The sequence below is a fragment of the Chroicocephalus ridibundus genome, unplaced genomic scaffold, assembly GCF_963924245.1.
Source record: "Chroicocephalus ridibundus unplaced genomic scaffold, bChrRid1.1 SCAFFOLD_410, whole genome shotgun sequence".
Taxonomy (NCBI): domain Eukaryota; kingdom Metazoa; phylum Chordata; class Aves; order Charadriiformes; family Laridae; genus Chroicocephalus; species Chroicocephalus ridibundus.
This window is the reverse complement of record NW_026961561.1, coordinates 48430-70890: the sequence shown is the minus strand read 5'-3', so window position 1 is coordinate 70890 and position 22461 is coordinate 48430. Positions and strand designations below refer to the sequence as shown.

Genomic DNA, 22461 nt, shown 5'->3' with positions numbered 1-22461 from the left:
ATGATATTTCTTAAAGATCCGCAACAAACCTGCTGATTTTTATCAGCAGAGGCCAAGCAAAGGGCGCTAGGGAGGAGCTGCGGGCGACGCTCTCAGGGGGAGAACGAGGGTGATGTCACGCCCGGCGAGTGACATCATCACGGCAGCGCTGGGAAGTTGTGATGTCAGCCCATGAAACGTGGGCGAAGCCAACCAAAAGAGAGGACTAACAGATTTCCGAAAGGATGCGTTTTGCTGCTGGATTTGTGGCATCTTCCTTATCGTTGGGGTAGAACACCACCAAAAAATGACAGTAACACCGATCGGGGACCCGAAACGACCCGTTTTCCCCCTTTTTAACCCAGAAAATAACACGCCTGGGTTGGTTTCGCTCCTCAGGCGCGGAGCACTGCCCAGCTGCAAACCTGCAAGCCCAGAGAAGCCCTGAAGAGTTTAAAAATTAGAAATAAATGTCACCGTAAGAACTCACGGAGGTTATTTCGCGCCCAAGTCGCGCTCGTAACGCTACCGTTGGGGCGGGAAGTCGATTCCCGCCGCCATGAAACGCGCGTAAAACACCCTGGCGCCGTTTTCACTCATCTGAAAACGGCCATCGCCGGAGTTTTTCCCAGTGTTTTCCCAGACCTCGCTCTCCTCTTCCCAAGCCGCCAAACTCTGCCGCGATTCTCTTCCCACATTTGCATCTCCGACGTTCAAAATGACGCCGGCCCCGAAATTAAGGACAGACGGAGACGGATGAGGCGGGGGAAGGCAGCCAGGAATCGGCGCTTTTCGCGGGACGCCGCTGCCAAAAAAGCGGAAAAACCCCAGGGAAAGGCAACGAGGAAAGTTTCTGCTGCCCGGAGATCTTTTACAGCCCTGTTTTGCTTCTGACTCGATTTTATTCGCCGACGAGGCTCCATCTCAGCCTATTTTTAGCTCGCAACGCCGGGAACGGTGGCGCGATGGAAGGAAAAGCCTTTGGCCGGGAAGGGAAACACCGAACTTTACATCCTGAGCTCTCGAAAAAGAGGGAGAAAAAACCCACTTTGGAGAGTTTAGAAGCAATTAAGAGGGAACAAACCCCCATCCCAAATTCCCAGATTATCCCGGCGATGAAAAGAAACCCAACCCTTATTGAACACGGAAGAGACGACGGCGCAGCCAAAAAGAGGAAGAGGGTTTAGTTATTTCCCGCCCGCGGGAAAGAAAAAGAACCTCCCTCGTCCCGAAAGCGCAATTTCCTCCTCGGATGTGCCCAAAATTTAGGGTTTTGGTGGTAAAAACCACCCCCGGAGCCGGGTTTCGCTTTCGGTTTGACCAGTAGCCCCAGTCGGGCCGGCTGCCTTCGGAGCATTACCTGCAGCCTGCTCCTTAATTGTTAATTATTCTTTGTTTTATCATATTTAAGCCGCTCCAATCGTTAGCCCTCGGTGGTTTAAGCTTCCCTTTGCAATTAGAAATAACGATGAGAATATATTTTGGGTTAGGGCGGGAAGGTTTGGGGATAACTCTCCGGACACCCCCCATGGCCCCAAAATGATGATCCGAAGGAAGAGCCGGTAAAACACCGGAGCTGGCACCAAACCCACCTTCCAGCCCCAAATTGCTTCCATAAAAAGTGGGGAAAAGGGGTTTTTCGGCTCAGAAGTGGGTGAGAAAAGGGCTCATCCTCCAGACGAGAAGTTTCTAGAAGCGGATAGAAAGAAGCCTCAAAAGCAGCCGGACACGCGGCATTTCTCCCGCGAAACGAGTCGAGGGCAGAGTTGTCCAAAGGTGGTCGCTTTTCCCCCAAGGGAAATGTCACTTTGTCCCCAGCGTCGCGGTGTCTGGGGGGAGCAGGGGGCGCCAAGGAGGGGTGGAACCCCCAGACGGGTACGGAATCGCGTTTTATTAATTACCAAGAGTCCTACCAACGCTCCGCTAACGCACCGTCGCCTCGCGGGGCGTTTTACCCTGCCCGCGCTCTTAAACCAAAATAAACAGAATTTTAAAAATACGTGTATTATGACTTAAAAGCCTTAAAAAACGGCTTGCGACAGGGGAGCCGAGAAATCCAATTTTCAGCAGCCGCGGAAAAGCCGCGCGGTCCCTTCGGAAAGTTTTCCTCCCGTCGAGCAAACACTTCTCCCTTCCGGAAAAGAAAAATAAAATCAAATAAATCCCTTTTATTTCAGTTGCGGCGACCGCAGAGCGAGCTCCGGTTACACCTCGACCCCAATTCCCTGTTTTCTTTTGGGGTTTGGAGGTTTTTTTTCTCCGCCGTTTCCTTTTCTCCCTGCGATTTCCCTCAGGTTTCCTCTTCCCGAGGTCATCGATCCAATGGCTCTGCTAAAAACATCAGCCACGCTTGAAAAAAACGGAAGTTTTTTTCGAGGGAGGAAACCCAAATTTTGCGCAGAATCTATCAAAAAAGCAAAGGTGGGGAAGGAAATCCCAAATATTCCCTCTTTCACGGCAGCAAGAGTTTATTTATCAGCCTGGATTTATCACCCCGGGCAAGAAAGTGAGCGGGAAAACTTGGGAAAAGCGAGTTTTTCAGTCCCAAAATGGGTTGTTTTGTAAAGTTTTGTGGCCAAATTATCCCCAGGACCCTCGGAAAACCCCTCCGATAATCACCGTTAATTCCAATGGTTCCTGCCGCCGAGGGACGACAGACTCGACTGAACCAAAATCGAGGGATTTCCATTTCTATCAACCCAAAAGGCAAAAGCCGGCAACGACAAAAGCGTCTTCCGGAGGGGGAAAAAGCTGGAAATTCTCATTTCCCCCCCCGGGATTTGGGGAGCATCGAGGAAATGTCCGTGTCCACGCGCCGCAGGAACGCGGCGTCCCTCTCCCGACGGCATTTCCCTGGGATTTAAGGAAAGGATTCCTGCAGAAATCCCGTTTCTAAGCAAACAAACCCCCAAAACAGCAACTAAAAACAAGAAAACAAGCATTTTATTTTGGCTGTACTAATAAATATTCGAAATATAAACACTTACGGGTGCGGGGGTTTTTTTTTTCTAGGAGAAACATAAAAGGAAACAGCCCAAATTCCGAACATACCAATGATAAATGTCTATTTTTAACGGAGAAACTCGGAATTAGCCACAATTTGCCATTCTCCCGTAGCGTTTCTTCGTTTTATTTTCACTGTTTGGGACAAATCTTCCGGTCGACGCCATAAATCCCATAATTCTGAGGCAGCCGGCACGGCGTTAGAGGAGAAATTAATACCTCAAAATAAGAAAAACTCTTCGGAATCGTTTTGGAGCCGATGCCTAACGAGCAGCTCCAAGGAACGAGGGCAATACTCAACGTACACCCCAGCCCAATCAGCGTAATTAGGGCCGGAGACGTAATTACAACACCCTTTTGACCCACGGCGGAAAGAAAATCCACCGCTCCGGGTCGAGATTTTTTTTTATTATTCCCCCAAATACCAATATCCCAAAAAAACGAACCCCAAATATGCCCCAAACACGGGGCTTTTAGGAGTGATTTTAAGGGCTAAAGAGCACGTTTGAAAAACCAAGATGGAATTTGAGCAGAAATCCCGGCATTCCAGCCAGCGCCGCCGTCCTCAAAACCAACCCGCAAAAACCGAGCATTCCCACATTCGGGAATTCCTTAAAAAAACCCGCATTTCCTTAAATTCCATTTTGCGAGAGGCGCGAGTGGATTTTCGCAACACAAATCTTTAAAAAGCACCAAATTCCATGGAAATTTAAAGCATTAAAGGGCCGGTGGCGTTTGAGGTGAATTAAACCCAAATTCCTCCGTACAACGGGAATATTATGCCCATTTTACAGCTTATAGTACTTTCCCAATTCCAGCTGGAAGGAATTTACGTTCCCCATTTTCACTGAAAACAGGCAAAAACCCCAATTTTTATCACATAAAGGGCGACTCCGGTATTTTTGAACCAGCTCCTGGAGTTCCAATCTCACGGATTTCCAGTAGATACGTCAAATTTAAGGTCATTGAGGTTGAATTTTTTTTTAACGGAAGGAATTCCGGAGACGCTTCCCACCCAAGGAGCGGCGAAATGAGGAGAAAAACGCCCGATTTTGGGTCCCTGGAGGCGGCAGCCACAGGTGGGGGCTGCTCGAGAACAACCTTGGACGTTTTCCTACTGGTAAAAACAACGTAAAACCACTTTTGTACCATTTCTAGCTTAAATACGGCTCCAAAAAACAATTAAATCCACCAAAAGAAGTTCTCCTCCTATCTCGCCTCGCCATAATTCATTCACTCTTGATCTTCATTTATAATTTTTTTTCCCCAACTCTTCCCTCCGCTGCCCCCTTTTTTGAGGCGAAACGTCCCGTTTTTGGGTTTCCTGGCGGGGACTCGCCCTCCCCTCCCCCTGCGCAGGATCGACTGGGAGCTTTTCTCGGGTTGGGTTTTTTTTTTTTTTTTTTTTTGGCTCAAAATCATTTCCAGACTCACATTCCCTCGACCGCAGCGGGAGGAGGAGGAGGAATACAATGGGAGGCAAAGTGCTCTTTTTTTTGGAGAAAGAGGAGGAAAATTTTCCGGGGGGTGGAGAGGGGGGGAAAAGAGGAAAACCACCGTTCCCTGTCTGGAAACGCCGCTCCCCGTTTGCCGACCCCAAAAAATGGTGGAAGGGTGTTTCAGCTTCTTTTTTTGGGGGTCAAACTTCCAGATAACGCTCATCCGGCGGATGCGAAAGGTGGTTTTTCCTCGCTCGGGAAAGGTGCGACAGCCTTGGGAATCCGCAGGAGAGGGAAAAGGGGAGAGGGAAGCAGGTCCTCGCCGCCTCCGCGGCGCGGATTTACGAGCCCCAGACACAAAACCAGACAAATTAACGCCGGGGGGTGCTGCGTGGTGGGGGCTTTTTATTCGAGGGGGAGCAAATATCAGCAAGAAATAAGAAAAGAAAAGGAGAAACGCGCTCAATTACGTGCAGTCCTAGAGGTGCGAAGGCCGAGGCCGGCCGAAAAGCCCTGGGTGGCCCCCGCTTTTAACGATGCCCGATAAAAGCAACTAAAACCTCGACGGTTTTCTGAAGTTCTCCCGACAATTTCCCAGCTCCCCCTTCCGAAAATGAGCCAAAAAAGGAGCTTTTTGCAGGTGAACGCCTCCTCGGGCGCGCATCGGCGACCTTTCCGGCCAAAGCCCGGCGAATGTTTCGACTCCTTATGGAAGCAGAAACAACTTCCAAACACGCGCTGAATGTAAACTGAAATATTTTCGGCCTCCGCCGGCAGCCAGCCCGGCCTCCCCTCAGCCCCAGGCGGGGTTTTGCGACCCGTTTTCAGTTTTCTCCGGAGAAAAATGACCAAAAATGGGGTCAATCCGCCAACGGAGAAGGAGCAAAGGGGGGAATAGAGGAGGCAGGGCTCAAAGAAAACACCTTGGGAAGTCGACAGGGAGTTTTGGATTCACCGTAACGTTATTAAACTCCAGTTTTTAGATCACCGTGGGGAGGGAAAAGGTTTCTTTTGCCCAAATAAGCTCGGGAAAGAGGTAACCGAATTTTTCCAGCTTTGTCAACTCCCGGGAGGATAAAAAAAAAGCAAGCGATCACTCCGGCTTTAACTCCCTTTTTGAGGGTTTTCAACTATTTCAGCGATATTCCAGACAAATCCGCACCCAAACGCAGCCCGACGGCTCCCCGCTACGTAGCAAAAGCCAAGCGCGATTAAGGAATTTCGGCTCATGGCAACCTGCGGCTGTCAGGCGTCGAGTATTATCAGAAAAAATTCCAAAAAAAAAAAAAAATCAAATCACATTTCTGTTAGCCGGACAGTTTGCCGCGTTTCGGGTCTGCTTACACCGGGACGGGCGAGAGCAGCTCCTCTGGGCGCCGTTTATTTTACGGAACAGGTAGAAAAAGGGGTAAAAAGAACAAGGAAATCTTGGCCAACGGGAAGAAGCACCTCAAGAGATGAAATGATGGCTCGGTCGCCATAGCAATCCCCAGCGCCGCCGGTGTCACCGACACAGGGACGGCTCCAGCCAGGCTCGCACCGGAGGGTTTTGGCACGAGGGAGCTATTTTCCTGGTGAATTCTGGCAAAAAAAGGGCAAAAACCTCCCCTTCCTCCGCGCCTGGAGCGGGTCTGAAGCCGTTTCTCACCCCGCTGAGAACGGGCAGGGCACTAATTCTTATTATTCCTACTTATTCTTCTTCTTATTCTTATTTATTACTCTTATTATTCATATTCATTCTTATTATTCTTACTATCCTACGCTAACTTTTAGCGCCAGGGGGCCGTTAATGAAGAAGCAGCGCTGGTCAACTCAACGACAGCCACGCAATTAGCCGGCCGAGGTCTCACAGCTCGTCTCCCCCAGCCATTAAGGGACAAGTTTCCAGTTTTAATACCCAAATTCCGGCCAAAAGAGGGAAAAGGGCCCCGCGAAAAGACCGGGACCGAACATGAAGCCGTTGATGGGCGATTTCAAATCCAGCTGGATTTTAACGGCGCGTGTTTTGACGTTAATACACCAATTCTGGTGAGAACGAAGGAAAAACCTTCAAGCCAAAATTCCACTCTACGACAGGACGAAGTTTTGAGAAAAACCCTCCTCTGTTCCTGCCAGGATTTGGAACGTTTCTCTGTCCTATCGAGGCTTTGAATTTAGCCTTCGGTCTCTCGCACGGCGAAAAAGAAATACCGAGTCACAAACCGGTTTAAAAAAAAAGAAAACTTGGGAAAGAAAAAGTGCTCCCGAAGTCCAGCTTCATCCCCACGACGGGAAACACAAGATAAAGCCCGCGAAAAAGGTCACGTAAAACGCCACCGCTCCCTCTGTGCCCCCCAGAACGTACAGAAATAGGCTCTTTCTCTTCAAAAAAAACCAAAACAAAACCAAAGGTATTTTGGGGAGAAGCGTGAATCTGCACAAATAGTGGGTTTTAGGGGAAAAACTCCGGCTCTGTAAAAAACATACACACCTCAAGCAGACTCTACCCCCAGCCAGGCACGGACCGGACAAGCTCATCGCTTCAAATTCCATGTATTTATACTCCGAACTAAAGAGCGGGTTTGGCTTTAAAGCCGGGGACGCCGCCATAATTAAGACCCCAATAAATTAATGAGGCTACCGTGTTTTAGGGGTGATCCGGCCAAGCGTTGCCAGAGAGGAGAAATCGGTGGCCGAGAGTAAAAAGCAGCGGCGAACTTCCAGCTCGCGGCCGGGGGATCGGCACCGAAGCACCACATAACGAGAATATTTGGTAAAAGGGATGGAGTCGTCTCCTCCTTCCACCCTCCTCATCCTCCTGCTAAAATAAAAAGAATGGGAAGAAACCGAGGACGGAGAGACGGCAACTTGACGGCCACAAGTCCCCGCATGGGTCTGGGTTGTACTGGGAGGAGCAGCGCAGAAACCGGCGGGGGAAGTTGATAATAAAGGAGTTTTTTTGGTAAAAATCAAGAGGTTTCTTCCTGCAAAACACCGGCCACATTTTGAGAGGGATCATTCACCTGCCCCTCGTCTTGTAATTAAACACCAAAAGGTGTTGGATAACGATCAGGGTAAAGGTGCCCCTATTGCCTTGTCCCCTCATTCTAGAAATAAATCCTAATAATCATCACAATCACCATAATAATCATCATAATATCAAAGAGCAGCACAATTAGTTTACTCGGCGAAGAACTGACAGTGAAAAAAGTGGAATATTTTATAGCCTTCAGATGTAAACAGAAAAGTGTCCCCCCACAGACGGCAGGGGACGAGGAAAAGGCACAAAAAATGACATTGTTACGTCAAATCCTCGTCCCGAGGCCAGCACAGCCCATGGGTGCCCCTGGACACGGCACCGATGGGTGCCACGGCCACAGGAATCCCGCTAGAAAGCAGGATTTTGGCACACAAGTCGGCGCTCGGTATCCAGTCCTGCTGCACCTGAACTTGGGGCGGGGGGGCAGGGGGGGGAAGACAAACCCCGAAGCCTCAGTTTCCCTTTGGGTCAAAATACATCTTCCACCAGAAAAAGTTACGCCGGCGAACGGGACGTCCGGGCATCCAGAGCCTGAAACGGTACCAGAAATCCACCAGAAACGAGGAATTAACCCCAAAAAATAAAGACGCATGGGGGGAAAACCCACCCGGCGAGGAGAGCCCGGTGCGCTGTGTTTCGAGTACGGAGCAAACTACGGAGCCCGCAGAAACCAAAACCGCACGCCCGGAATCGGTCACGCAAAAAAAATAAAAAAAAAAATAAACAAAGCCAAAACACTTCATAAACGGTAAATACATCTGGAAATGAAGCTGTGAGCGGCAGGCGAATGAAAACTAGAAGAGAACCTGAAGAGCAGCGCACCGTAGTTTTTATTCAGCTGATGTGTTTTTAGGTGTTTTTCACGCACTGAGGACAAACTTGGGAGCTGGAAGGCGTCGCGGGGCACCCATTTGATCCCAAAAGCGGCCTCTAGTTACTTTTACCAGCAGAACATCCCCCCCCGCAGGGTGTTTTCCCCTCAAAAAGGGCTGAACCGGGGGAGCGGGGGGTCGCAGCCGCCCGAGTTTGTGTTGCCGGCGGGTCCGGAGGTTTTTAATCCCGACATTGCAAACCCTTCGCTTCCAGGGCCATCCCTGCCTCTTCCAGGGAGGAGGAGGAAGAGGAAGGAGGGGGGACACACACATACAGAGAGCAGCTCCGCCACCGAGACAGCCCCACAGAACCGGCGGCCTCTCCCCGAGCCCCCCCCCGCCTCGCCCGGGAGGAGGTGGGGACGAGCAGGGCGCTTCCCGGAGGCAACGGAGGGGGGTGTGTGTGTGGGGCGGCCTGGCCGCCGGCGCCCCCTCTTTTGGGCCTGGGGTGTGTGTGTGTAGGGGGGGGTCTGGGGGGTGGCGACCGTGGAAGGCGACGTCTCCTTTTTGGAGAGGTACATTGTATTCCGGAGACGTGACCCGCAGCCGCCGCACCGGGAGGGCTGTCCGGGGGCGGCGGGGCCGGGCCTCGGGGAACGGAGAGGAGGGGTGGTGGGGTGGAGGGAGAGAAGGAGCGGCCGGGCCGGTGTCCGGGGAGGGGGCAGCCCCCCCCAGCCCCGCCGCCGCAGGTAGCGGAGTTAAGCGATTTAAAGCGAAATTGCTGCATTGTAAGAAACTCACCGTGATGTTTGAGCAGCAGTCGGCGCGGGGTCTCCCAGACATCCCCGCACGGGCTCCGGAGGCAGGACCCCGCCAGGCACCGACACATAGGGGTTCAGCGCGGTGCCTGATCGCCGCCCGCACCCCCCCCGCTCCCCGACACCGGGGCGGGGGGAAACACACCGAAAGGCAGGGGGCGAACGGGAGGGAGGGGGAAACGCCCCGGGCCGGTGCGGGCGAAAAATAACGCACCCCCCCACCCGGTCTGCCCTTCCCCCCCCGCAACCAACAGGCCCTCATTTGCATAGACCACGCCCCGCGCTAACCCCTGTACGGTAGATTTGCATACGTCACGCCTCAACGTAGGTATTTGCATGCGCCACGCCCCTACCGCTATCTATTTGCATACGCTGATCCACGGCCGAGTATTTACATAGACCACGCCCCCTCTCGATACATTTGCATACTCCACGCCCCCACCAGCCACTCACATTGAGTATTTGCGTACGACACGCCCCATCACCCAATATTTACATAGGCCACGCCCATTCCTTGTGTTTATACACCACGCCCCGTCTCGCTGTATTTGCATAGACCACGCCCCAAAACGTATTTACATACGCTACGCGCCCCCCACCCCCCCCGGCTCGCAGAGGCGAGTCGGCCCCGGGGCTCGGAACGGGGCTAGCAAAAGCCGGCAGCGGGCTACTGAAAACCACAGCGGGCCCGAGGAAGGCAGGACCGGCCCCCCAGGAAGGGCCAGGCCGCCGGTTCCTCCCGGCTGGGGCCCGGGAAGGCGGCGGGTTCGGGGGAGGCCTCGTCGACGTGCCCTGGACCGACCCGTTTTTGCATGAAACGGCACCAAAATTTGGGGGTTCACGGGGTGGGGTTTTTTTGGGTCCCCCCCGCAACAGGGTGTCACCTGCTGGGGGAGAGGAGGTCACCCCCTCGCCTCTGTCGCGGGATGGGGCCCTGCGGGGAGGGAAAAAATGGGGGTTTAAAGGCAATTTTGGGGATGGAATCCACCCAGAAATCTGGAAATATTTTATTTTTAGGGTGTTTTTAGAGGGATTTGTGGAAAAAGCTCAGAACCGGCACCGATATGGAGCTGGTGGGGATGAAAACACCCCAAATCAGACCCTCTGCGGCCTAATTTTTTATTAATTACAGCTCCCCGAGTTATTTTATAGACAAATAAACCCAGAAAATCCCTATTAATGCGCTGGGGACTGCGTCGCCCGGGCAAAAAACACCATGGGACCCCAAAAATATTATTAACAAAATATTGTCATCCAGCAATTAACGGCTTTCTGCCCCCAAAAATCACTCAGATTCCCCACGCCTTCCTCAAATAAATGCCTCTGAATCCTGGCTGGAAAAAAAATAAATAAAATAAAATTAAATAACTGGGGAATAAAAGCAGGAAGGGAGGAGCGCATTCGCCTCCTTCTAGTTGGCTGAAAGCGGTGGTTTTAAGCCCAAAAATAAGCAGCGTTGCGGGGATTTAACGCTTATGAAGACGCTAGGAAAAATATCTGTATTTATTCGGTTACAAGGAGGAAAATTGTATTCAAGGAAGGGTAAAAACCGCCCCAAAGAGGGGTAAAAAAACCCACAAAGAGGGGTAAAAAAACTACTCCAGCAAAGGTTAAAAAAAAAAAACAACAAAAACCAAAGAGGGGTAAAAACTGCCCCCAAAAGGGGTAAAAACCCCCAAATAAGGGGTAAAATGCCCCAAAGAAGGGTAAAAATCTACTCTGAGAAGGGTTAAAAAAAAAAAAAAAAAACAAAGAAGGGTAAAAAAGGGCTCTAAGAAGGGTTAACCCCCCCAAAGAGGGGTAAAAATCTGCCCCCAAAGAAGGGCTAAAAACTGCTTTAAAAGGGGTTAAAAAACCTGCTTTAAAAAGGGCTAAAAACTGCTTTCAAGGGGCTAAAAAACCTGCTTTAAAAAGGGTTAAAAACCTGCTTTCAAGGGGTTAAAATCTGCTTTTTCTCCAGGGATCCGTAAAAAAAAAACAAAAACCATTTCCCCTATTTAAAACCAGCTTTTTTTTTTTTTTTCCCCCCTCCAAAACCCCATGTAAAATTTGCCCAAATTTGCCCGTATTTTTTTTGGGGGGGTGGTTGGGGGGGAAAAGGCTGGATTTTGTCGGTGACCGGCGCTACCGGGCAGCCCAACGGCCGGGCCCAGCCCAGGGTCCTCCAAATCCCAGTTCCAAACTGGTGGCGATTGGTGAGATGTGGGCGGGGGGGAGGGGGGGGGGGGGGGCAGGGCCTGGCACCCCAATTAGGCGGGTTAAATATGATTGACCAGCGCCGCTAATTAATCCGCGAGAGGCCGGGCTTGGGGCTTTGTTTATACCCCTGGATTGGCTGGATTTGAATCACGATTTACCTTTTTTTTTTTTTTCCCCGTGCCGTTGGGTGGGACCAAATGGGTTTATTTTGGGGGCGTTAACGCCGTAAAAACGCTGCTCGTCGCCGTCATCTTCGTCTTCTACGGCGCCGGGACTCCAGGCTGTTCTGTCGGGGGGAGAAAAAGGAGATTAACCCTCAAAAAAACCCATTTATGCCACGCGACGCACCCTCCTGCTCAATTATTGCCTTTATTTGTAAATAATTTCCGATTTCTAAATGCCTGTGTTTCACCCCAAACCCCATTTAAGCCACGCGACGCGCCCTCCTGCTCAATTATTCTGTATTTCCAAACAATTTCTAAACACCTACCTTTCACCCAAAAACCCATTTAAGACACACGACACGCCCTCCCACTTGATTATTTTTATTTCTAAATAATTTCTGATTTCTAAACACCTATTTTTCACCCAAAAACCCATTTAAGCCACACAACGCACCCTCCCACCCAAGCATTACCTTTATTTCTAACCATTTCTAATTCCTAAATGCCTATTTTTCACCCAAAAGACCATTTAAGCCACCCAACGTGCCCTCCCGCTCGATTATTGCCTTTATTTCTAAGTAATTGCCAATTCCTAAATGCCTGTTTTTCACTTGATCCCACCACGCCTAAAAAAACCACCTGCTTTCTAGCAATAATTCCGCTAAAAGACACTATTTCCCTCAAAATGTGTTGCCATCACCTACAATTTCCACCTGGGAAGCGTTAATGACATCATCACAAGGATGATTTTTCTCTCCAGCAACTTTATAATGGATAAAGCAAAAAAATAATTAACTTTGAGTGTGGCTAAACGAGGGGAAAACACAAGGCGTTTGGCCACGGACGCGTTTCAGCCCTGGAAAAAACCAGCCTTTAACAGGCAAAATCCTTCCCTGGAGCGAAATGACCCGCTCGAAGCAAGCAAAGTTGGGTAAAAATCCCATTTTCTTAAGAAATAAAGAAATAACAGGTGCAAAACCCGTGTGGATGGGAATATTCAGTGAGAGGAACCGGGCGTAGCAGCGCAAAAAGAAATAAAAACCCCCGAACGCCGCTATTTTTAGCTTTGCTTAAAACACCCAGCCGATGACTCAGAGAATGACATACCCTTTTTTTTATGTAATTATACCCCAAAAACCACTCACGGGTTTGCTCAGCTCCTCGCAGGCGATTCCTGCTCTTGCCACCAGACTGCAGTAGCTTTCCCATTCCAAAAAACAGAACTTTATTTACTTCCAGGCGAGGGTTTTTCCCCCCCCCAAAAATTGCTTTCCTGGCATCCAGGTGTCTGCGTCATCAGCCAGCCCAAGAGCAGAACATTAATGAGCTTTTTAACCGCTACAATTAAAGCATTATTACAATTAAGGATGCAGCGTGGGCCTGACAGTTCTGCGACAGAAGGCTGTCCTGCCTCATGTAATTTCCTTAAAATCCTAACATTAAAGAATTAAGTTGTGGAGGAAAACAACCCAAAATGTACTAAAACCAGCTTGAGCTACAGGACCCTGCCTTTATTCATTTTAAACACAAGTTTTTTTGGTGGTTTACAGGCACCGGTTATGGAGAGGTACCAGCCATCCCGGGGAAGCGAGATTCCCATTCCGCGTGGGAACGACCCAGTCGGGTAAATTAAATTATTATTACCTAAAACCAGCCCGCAAAACAGCCAGGGCAAGGGGCACGTCTGGCCGCCGCGTGCTTGAAGATCCGCTAAAACAGTACGCTCAGATTATCCCTTTCCTGCGCCCTTTCCCAGGGTTTTGCCCCCAAATCGGTGCTTTCCAGCCCTTTCCCCAAGCCCCCACCCCTCTGTCCCCTGGCTTTCTCCCTTTATTTCACACAAAAACCCCTTTAAACTCACCTCCCGCCGGGGCAACCTCTCACCGGCACCTCCGGGCCCTGACGGGCCCTGAAACTGCCTCCCCCCCACATAACACCCATTTTCCCCCCACATAACACCCATTATCCTCCCTTTCCCCTCAGTAACACCCGTTATCCTCACTTTCCCCTCACATAACACCCATATCCCCCCTCATGTAACACCCGTTTCCCTCACTCCCCCCTCAATAACACCCGTCCCCCCCACGTAACACCTATTATCCTCACTTTCCCCCCCAATAACACCCATTCCCCTCACGTAACGCCCATTACCCTCGCTTTCCCCTCAATAGCACCCATTCCTCCCACTACCACCTATTCCCCCCTCAGTAAAACCCATTTCCCCCCTTGCATAACGCCCATTTCCCTCACTTCCTCCTCACATAACGCCCATTTCCCTCACTCCCCACTCACTATCACCCATTATCCTCCTTCTTCCCCCTCACACAACGCCCGTTTCCCTCACTTCCCCCCACATAACGCCCATTTCCCTCACTTTCCCCCCACACAACGCCCATTTCCCTCACTCCCCACTCACTATCACCTGTTATCCTCCTTCTTCCCCCTCACACAACGCCCGTTTCCCTCACTTTTCCCTCACACAACGCCCATTTCCCTCACTTCCCCCCACACAACGCCCATTCCCCTCACTTCCCCTCACACGACGCCCATTTCCCTCACTTTTCCCTCACACGACGCCCATTTCCCTCACTTTTCCCTCACACGACGCCCATTTCCCTCACTTTCCCCTCACACGACGCCCATTTCCCTCACTTTCCCCCCACACGACGCCCATTTCCCTCACTTTCCCCCCACACGACGCCCATTTCCCTCACTTTCCCCCCACACGACGCCCATTTCCCTCACTTTCCCCCCACACGACGCCCATTTCCCTCACTTTCCCCCCACACGACGCCCATTTCCCTCACTTTCCCCCCACACGATGCCCATTTCCCTCACTTTCCCCCCACACGACGCCCATTTCCCTCCCTTCCCCCCACACGACGCCCATTTCCCTCACTCCCCACTCACTATCACCCATTATCCTCCTTCTTCCCCCCCACACAACGCCCATTTCCCTCACTTTCCCCCCACACAACGCCCATTTCCCTCACTTTCCCCCCACACAACGCCCATTTCCCTCACTTCCTCCTCACATAACGCCCATTTCCCTCACTCCCCACTCACTATCACCCATTATCCTCCTTCTTCCCCCTCACATAATACCCGTTTCCCTCACTTTTCCCTCACACAACGCCCATTCCCCTCACTTCCCCCCACACAACGCCCATTTCCCTCACTTTTCCCCCACACAACGCCCATTTCCCTCACTTTTCCCCCACACAACGCCCATTTCCCTCACTTTCCCCCCACACGACGTCCATTTCCCTCACTTTCCCCCCACACGACGCCCATTTCCCTCACTTTCCCCCCACACAACGCCCATTTCCCTCACTCCCCACTCACTATCACCCGTTATCTTCCTTCTTCCCCCCCACACAACGCCCATTTCCCTCACTTTCCCCCCACACAACACCCATTTCCCTCACTTTTCCCTCACACAACGCCTATTTCCCTCACTTTCCCCTCACACAACGCCCATTTCCCTCACTTTCCCCCCACACAATGCCCATTTCCCTCACTTTCCCCCCACACAACGCCCATTTCCCTCACTTCCTCCTCACATAATGCCCATTTCCCTCACTCCCCACTCACTATCACCCATTATCCTCCTTCTTCCCCCTCACATAATACCCGTTTCCCTCACTTTTCCCTCACACAACGCCCATTTCCCTCACTTCCCCCCACACAACGCCCTTTTCCCTCACACAACGCCCATTTCCCTCACTTTCCCCCCACACAACGCCCATTTCCCTCACTTTTCCCCCCACACAACGCCCATTTCCCTCACTCCCCACTCACTATCACCCGTTATCCTCCTTCTTCCCCCTCACATAATACCCACTTCCCTTACTCCCCCTCACTGACACCCACTTCCCTCACTTTTCCCTCACATAACGCCCATTTCCCTCACATAACCGCCCATTTCCCTCACTCTCCCCCCTCACAGACACCCCACTCCCCTCCCAGCCCCGCCATTCCCCCTCCACCCACCTCGTCTCTCCCCGGCTCTCCCGCCTCGGGCCCGCGCGACTCTCGCCTCTCGCCCCTCGCCCTCTCCCTCCCCTCCACAAAATGGCGCCGCCCCTCCCTCCCGCCTTCGCCCGCCACGAGGGGAGGCGGCGCCGGGGACGGCGCCCCCCCGCCCGCTCTTCCCGCCGGCCTCCTCAGGCTGCGGGTGAGGAGATCTCCTCCGCACGGCCGGCTGGAGACCCCCCCCTTCCTCTCCAGGAGGGGCCCCGGGCCTGGGGCAGCCCCCGCCTCCCACAACCCCCGGCCCGGCCCTCTGCAGCCTCCTGCCGGGCGGGCAGCAGCGCTTCCCGCAGGGAAGGAGCCCCCCGAACTCCCCCAAACCCAGCCCCGGGGTGGCCCCACGGCCTCCTGCGAGGCCGGGAGCTGCCTTTTCCTCATGAGGAACCCCCAAATCCATCCCTAGGGTGGCCCCACAGCCCCCTGCGAGGCCCGGAACAGCCTTTCCTTCATGGAGAGGCCCCAAACCCATCCCTAGGGAGGACCCAGAGCCTCCTGCGAGGCTGTGAGCAGCGCTTCCCTCAGGGATTGAGCTCCCTTCACCCCAAAATCCATCCCTAGGGTGGACCCAGAGCCTCCTGCAAGGCCCGGAACAGCTTTTTCCTCATGGAGAACCCCCAAAATCCACCCCTAGGGTGGACCCAGAGCCTCCCGCAAGGCCCGGAACAGCTTTTTCCTCATGGAGAACCCCCAAAATCCATCCCTAGGGTGGACCCAGAGCCTCCTGCAAGGCCCGGAACAGCCTTTTCCTCATGGAGAACCCTCAAAATCCACCCCTAGGATGGACCCAGAGCCTCCTGCAAGGCCCAGAACAGCCTTTTCCTCATGGAGAACCCCAAAATCCATCCCTAGGATGGACCCAGAGCCTCCTGCAAGGCCCGGAACAGCCTTTTCCTCATGGAGAACCCCCAAAATCCATCCCTAGGATGGACCCAGAGCCTCCTGCAAGGCCCGGAACAGCTTTTTCCTCATGGAGAACCCCCAAAATCCACCCCTAGGATGGACCCAGAGCCTCCTGCAAGGCCCGGAACAGCTTTTTCCTCATGGATAACCCCAAAATCCATCCTTAGGATGTACCCAGAGCCTCCTGCAAGGCCCGGAACAGCCTTTTCCTCATGGAGACCCCCAAAATCCACCCCTAGGATGGACCCAGAGCCTCCTGCAAGGCCCGGAACAGCTTTTTCCTCATGGAGAACCCCCAAAATCCACCCCTAGGATGGATCCAGAGCCTCCTGCAAGGCCCGGAACAGCTTTTTCCTCATGGAGAACCCCCAAAATCCACCCCTAGGATGGACCCAGAGCCTCCTGCAAGGCCCAGAACAGCCTTTTCCTCATGGAGAACCCCAAAATCCATCCCTAGGATGGACCCAGAGCCTCCTGCAAGGCCCGGAACAGCCTTTTCCTCATGGAGAACCCCCAAAATCCATCCCTAGGATGGACCCAGAGCCTCCTGCAAGGCCCGGAACAGCTTTTTCCTCATGGAGAACCCCCAAAATCCACCCCTAGGATGGACCCAGAGCCTCCTGCAAGGCCCGGAACAGCTTTTTCCTCATGGATAACCCCAAAATCCATCCTTAGGATGTACCCAGAGCCTCCTGCAAGGCCCGGAACAGCCTTTTCCTCATGGAGACCCCCAAAATCCACCCCTAGGATGGACCCAGAGCCTCCTGCAAGGCCCGGAACAGCTTTTTCCTCATGGAGAACCCCCAAAATCCACCCCTAGGATGGATCCAGAGCCTCCTGCAAGGCCCGGAACAGCTTTTTCCTCATGGAGAACCCCCAAAATCCACCCCTAGGATGGACCCAGAGCCTCCTGCAAGGCCCGGAACAGCTTTTTCCTCATGGAGAACCCCCAAAATCCACCCCTAGGATGGATCCAGAGCCTCCTGCAAGGCCCGGAACAGCCTTTTCCTCATGGACGGAGCCCCCAAACTCCCCTTAAACCCACTTTCTAAGAATCGGGATTTCTTCTCCCATCAGGTAAGAGTAACGCCAAATCTTACTTAACTTTCCCCTTTTTCACGTTCGGTTTCAGGAGGCTCGTTGGCCTCGCGCCCTCGGGGTCAAATTAAGCCCCGTTTAATTGGCGGGCGACGAAAAAAACGTTTATTTTGAGATGAATCTCCCTGGTTTTTTTTCCCAAAATTGGGGGGGGCAGGTCTGTAGCGAGGCCCTCAACCCCAATTGTTGGCTTTTACCTGTAAAATGAGGCAAAAAAAGTAAAATAGGCTGTCGAAAATGGCCGTAATTATAAGACCTCTCTTTCACAGGAGTTTCGCTTCTGCCCTATTTTCATAAAATTGTACCGTAGACAAGAATGTATTTTGTTGCTTGTTTTATTTTTTTATTATTATTATAAGAGTCCTGGCAACCTGCTCTCCAGCCGGAAAACGCGCAGGCATTAAAATGATAAATTTGCTAAATGCGTTGCAAACCGCTCCCCGAAGCGGGGGAAAGACGTTCGGTTTAATTCTTTTTGCGTTTCTAATTCTCTGCGAAATGGATTTTTATTTTTGTTTTTTATAGGCTTCCCCACCCCCCCCCCCGCCCAGGTCTGGCGTGGAAAGGAGAGCGTCTTTCGGAAAAGGCTCTTCTGGATGGAGAAATTAATCGCTAATAATATTGTCCGATTAATAATGGCTCGTTAAGGGCTCGTTCCTTACCCAAAGTTCGAGGGGAACCTCGAATTGCCTCCCCAAAGCCAACCCAGTGCCCGCGTTATCACCCGCTCTGATTGCTGTAGGGAAAATAGCCATGAGCAAAGCGGTTTGGAGTTGTCCCTTTCCCCAAGAAAAAAGGGGGGAAACGGTAAAATTCGTTACGAGGAGGTTGAAAATGGCCAAGAGCGTAATTTGGGTGGGGGCGGGACGTGAGTGAAGGTGGTGGTGGAGACCCCAGAAATCAATTTGGAAGAGATGGAGCAAATTTGCGGGGCTTTTGCGCTTGTTTTTGTGCGGGTGTTTAGTTGCTTGAGGGCCGGAGCCCTCCAAGAGAAGCGTTATTACAAAAAAGGTATTTTTATTAATCCTAAAGCGAGAAGTGTAGAGTAACGCGAGTAATTAAGCGCGTGCTTTTTATTAGCGTCCACGGCTCTAGGTTCGCCACTAACAGCACTTCAGAAGCGCTCGCGTCCAGAGCGCTCTGTAAACCATTAACTAATTAATCCAGCACCAAAGGTTGAGAAATTATTTCAGGAGCTCAAGTCTTGGGATGTTTAATAACATGAGACGGAGCCTTTCGCTTGGCTTCTGGGCCGGGCTGGCGCCCGGGTCAGCGATAATCTGAAGGGGAACCGCTCGCTCCGGTGGAAATAATTGGTGTGAGTGGAAATAATTAGTGTCTCGTCGCCCGGGGGAGGGAAAAGGGAGATCAAGAGTCCGCCTAAACGAACCTCGCGTCGTTAAGAGATCGTTCTCCGGGGGGTGACCGCCAAAATTATGTTTCGGGGAAGCTCGTCTTACCAAGCAACGTGCTACGGCCGGTTTGGGGACTCAATATCCCCAAAGTTTGGGGTTGGTTAAGTGCTTTTTTGGTTATTTGTTGGATAGCTTGGGGTTCTTTTATTTTCCCTATTTACCACCTTTTACTGCTAAACGAACCATAGAGATTTCCCAACTCGGCCCGAAACGGCGGATCGAACGCTGAGGGTGACGAAATTATATTCTTAAAAAAAAAACCCAAAAAAAACCCGGTTCAACTTCCTCCCGTTAATTTTCCACCCCTTTATCTCCATTGTTTTTTTTTTTTCTTGTCCACTTTTCCGCTTTCCCCCAAGAACTGCCTCGGGGGGGGTGGTTTTGTAGCGAAAAAGGTCGCCGCCGGGTGTTTTCGCGGGGAGCGATGGCGCAAAGCAAGGAGGGAGCGGCAGGGAAAGGGAAGCGGAATCCTTGAGCGCTTGTTATTTAAGGGCAATTCTTGTTATTTTCTTCAACGGAGAAACAGTTCGGAAGGGACTTGGGATGTGAAAGACTTGGAGGCCAGAAGATACCCCCCGTGCCCTCGTTGGTGCCCAGAAGCCATCGCCGGAGGACGCAGGAGATGGAAACCATCCCTCCAAAGCTGGGGTGCCTTCAGGGGGACGTCGCGGTGGCTCCACCGGCTGATTCCCGTCTCGGTACCGGCCACAGCCATGAACTCGCCGGCAGGGAACGAGGCAGGTGACGATTCTAGTGATTTATTTTATTTTTTTTTTTAGTGTATTTAGCAAAAATCCCGCGCTGGAATGGCTTGTGTGAGCCACTGGTCACCAGTTTAGGAGCTCAGCGTCACAGCTCCCTTAAATCCCCCCAATTCTATTCAAATAACACGGCAGGAATGGGCTTGGTGGTAATTAACGCTATTGGTAACGGACTCGGTAAAGGTTCCAGGGGCCCTTTGGCGGAATTTATGGGAAATACGTAACCCGTTAATCACTTTGGAGTTGCGATTTGAGTTCCTCCTCAACCCACGACCTGATTTGATTGTGCGAGTTCGGGGTAAAAATTTAATCCGAGCATTAAAAACGCGCAATTAAAAATACGTGAGGATGGCGAGGAAGGCTAAAGGATGGTCTTGGGGGAATGATTTTTCTCTCGAGCATTTTTTTTCATGCCTTCCGGGCAGAATGGCCGGGGATTTTTGGGGGTTTTGGCTGATGAAACAGTAAAATGCGCGCCCAGCCGTCGGAAGAAGAGCAAACTCTGGGAAAAGGGGGGACGAGGGAACTGCCGTGGAGGAGTCGGCGCGTGGTTGGTGCAAGGCCTGGACTGCGCAGGCCCTCGCCGTTGACATTGACCTTCTTCCAGTGGCTCGGCCGGTCCTCAACGGCGGGTTTTTTGACCCGAAGTTGGCCAGAAATGCGTCAAAATGCCCGGCCAAGCGCTGTCGTGGAGCGTTGTTGGCCTCCCGCGTCCTACACAACTTTCCGAAGCACTTGGTGCTCGGCGGTGGCGGCTCTCGCAGCTGGCGGCTCTTCTCGGAGCGAACCTCACCACTTGGGACAGGTTTTGAGGAGGAAAAAATCCCCAATTTTCTTGCCTGATGGGGCCCGAGAGGCCTCGGGAGGCAGAACGGTACCGTGGTGGTGCTGGAGAAGTTGTTAGAGGAGAGCGATTTGCGCTTTCCTGGGAAATAGGGGGCCGTATTTATTGCAGCTCCTCACGTATCCGCGCGTTTCTCTTGCCGGAGCTGTTCCCCGCTCGCCTTCCTCACCTCCTCTTCCTCACGCTTTCAGGCGCGTCAACGCCGGCAGCCAATTCCAAGCGGAGCTTCCCGACCTCCAGGACCCGCCCCCGTTTGGAAGAGGAAGAAGAGGGAGCGTCGCTGGTCTGGAAACCCTGGGGCGACGTGGAAACCAACCCCGAGATGCAGGAGAAAGGTGGGGTTTTTCTTTTTGTTTTTTTTTCTAACGCTTTTCTTCCACTTTCACCCCACCCCAGGATACGACGGGTGGAAAATTCCACCTTTTTGGGCTTCTCTCCCTCCTTTTCTTCACGTTCGAGGGAAGGGAGATGGCTGGGTTTTGGTGGGAGAGGGAATAAATAATAACGGGCGGCGCTCCCGGCAGCATCTTCCGTCAAAAACGGGCGTTTGGAGCCGTCCCACCTCATCTGCGGCGCCCTCAGGAGAGGGGCGGTTTCTCGCTGAGCTTTTAAAGTAGAGATATTTGGGATATCGGACTTTTTTCTCTGCCTTTTCCTCGCCTCCGGCCTCTGCTGCCCTCATCCTGTTTTCCCACCCTCTCCTATCGCCCCTTTTCTCGAGGAAAACTTGACTTTTTTCTGGGTTTTTGTTGCGCTTGTTGTTACAAACCTGCTCCGTTTGGCTTCTCCCAACGCCGGGCCGGGGTGGACGGGTCAACCCGGAGCTGGCTCTGCATTGCCTGCGCGAGGCTCGAGGCGACGCGCTGGTAAGAAGCGGCAGTTTCTAATTAAGAACGGGCTTCGTTACTGGTTTGAGCTGGGAGTCGCTCCGAGTTGTCTATTGCGTCGGCCGGAATCTCTTTGCCGAAGGCGCCGGGAGGTTCTTGGGTGCCGCCTGTCGCCGCGTTAACGTCTCTTGGGCTTCCCGAGCCCTCTCCTGGTGCGTCAGGAAGAGTTTGGTTGGATTCTGGGAGGATTTGGAGAATAGAATTACGCCCGAATGAAAGGGATGTTAGAGAAAAGCCGAGGTGTGCCCTCGGTGAGCCCCGAGCGGGTCCGCTTTGCTCCCCCTTCTTCGAAGACGGGACTTAACACCCCTCGGCGCCTGCTGCGTCGCCACGAGGAGCGAGAATTTCCCTTTTGGCTCCTCCTCCGGAGGAATTTATGTCTTTTTTTCCCTATGAAATCTGGCAGGAGGCGGCAGAGATGCCGCATGCTGGGCCGCCTCGGAGACCCGAATCCCGTCCCCTGGCTGATTATCGTTACCCAGGTAGAGGAGGAGAACGGATCCCGCCCTTCCCTTTGCTCTGATGGAACTGAGTCTTAAAAATGTTCTTTTTGGGTGGGGAAAAGTGTAGTTTTAATCCCTTTCTGGGGCTTTTGGAGGCGGGGGATGCCGATTCTAATAGTTTGCGTGTCGCTGGCTCGGATGCTTGGATGCCGGTGGAGGAGCAGCCGTTCAAAGAGGCTTTTTACACCCGTAAGAAGAATTTTGAGTTGCGTGTTGGAATCCTGCTCTTAGGACACTTCTTGCTAAAAAACCCCCACGGGTACAAGGCGTGTTTTTGCCCGAATGCGTGATTACAACGGAATATTTAATATCTCTGGGAGAAAATACCAGAGATATTAAAAGAAGAGCGACGGTTTATGGCGTGAAACGGAGAATTCTGCCCTGAAAGCGCTTCTTGACGGCGTTTTTCAGCAGGTGAAGGTTTATTTTCTGTCCGACGTCGCCCGGACGTTGCGTTGCGAGAACCGGAGGAGAGAATCCTCCTCCATCTGCCCCTTCGCTATTTTACTGCCGCCTTTCCCTTATTAAACGGCTCCTGGTTTTCCTCCCGGCGGATCCAGACTGAAACCGTGTCTCGATGCCTCGAAT

General features: G+C 52.3%; 1 protein-coding gene across 1 annotated transcript in view; it reads right to left on the bottom strand.

The window, feature by feature from the left end:
• BICRA (BRD4 interacting chromatin remodeling complex associated protein) overlaps positions 1–9316 on the bottom strand; it is a gene marked incomplete at its 3' end in the record, with an annotated part of 28659 nt that extends 19343 nt beyond the window's left edge. The window contains 1 exon segment of the mRNA XM_063322019.1: positions 9054–9316. Coding sequence (XP_063178089.1) covers positions 9054–9141 — 88 coding nt within the window.
• Between the last annotated feature and the right edge of the window lie 13145 nt (positions 9317–22461).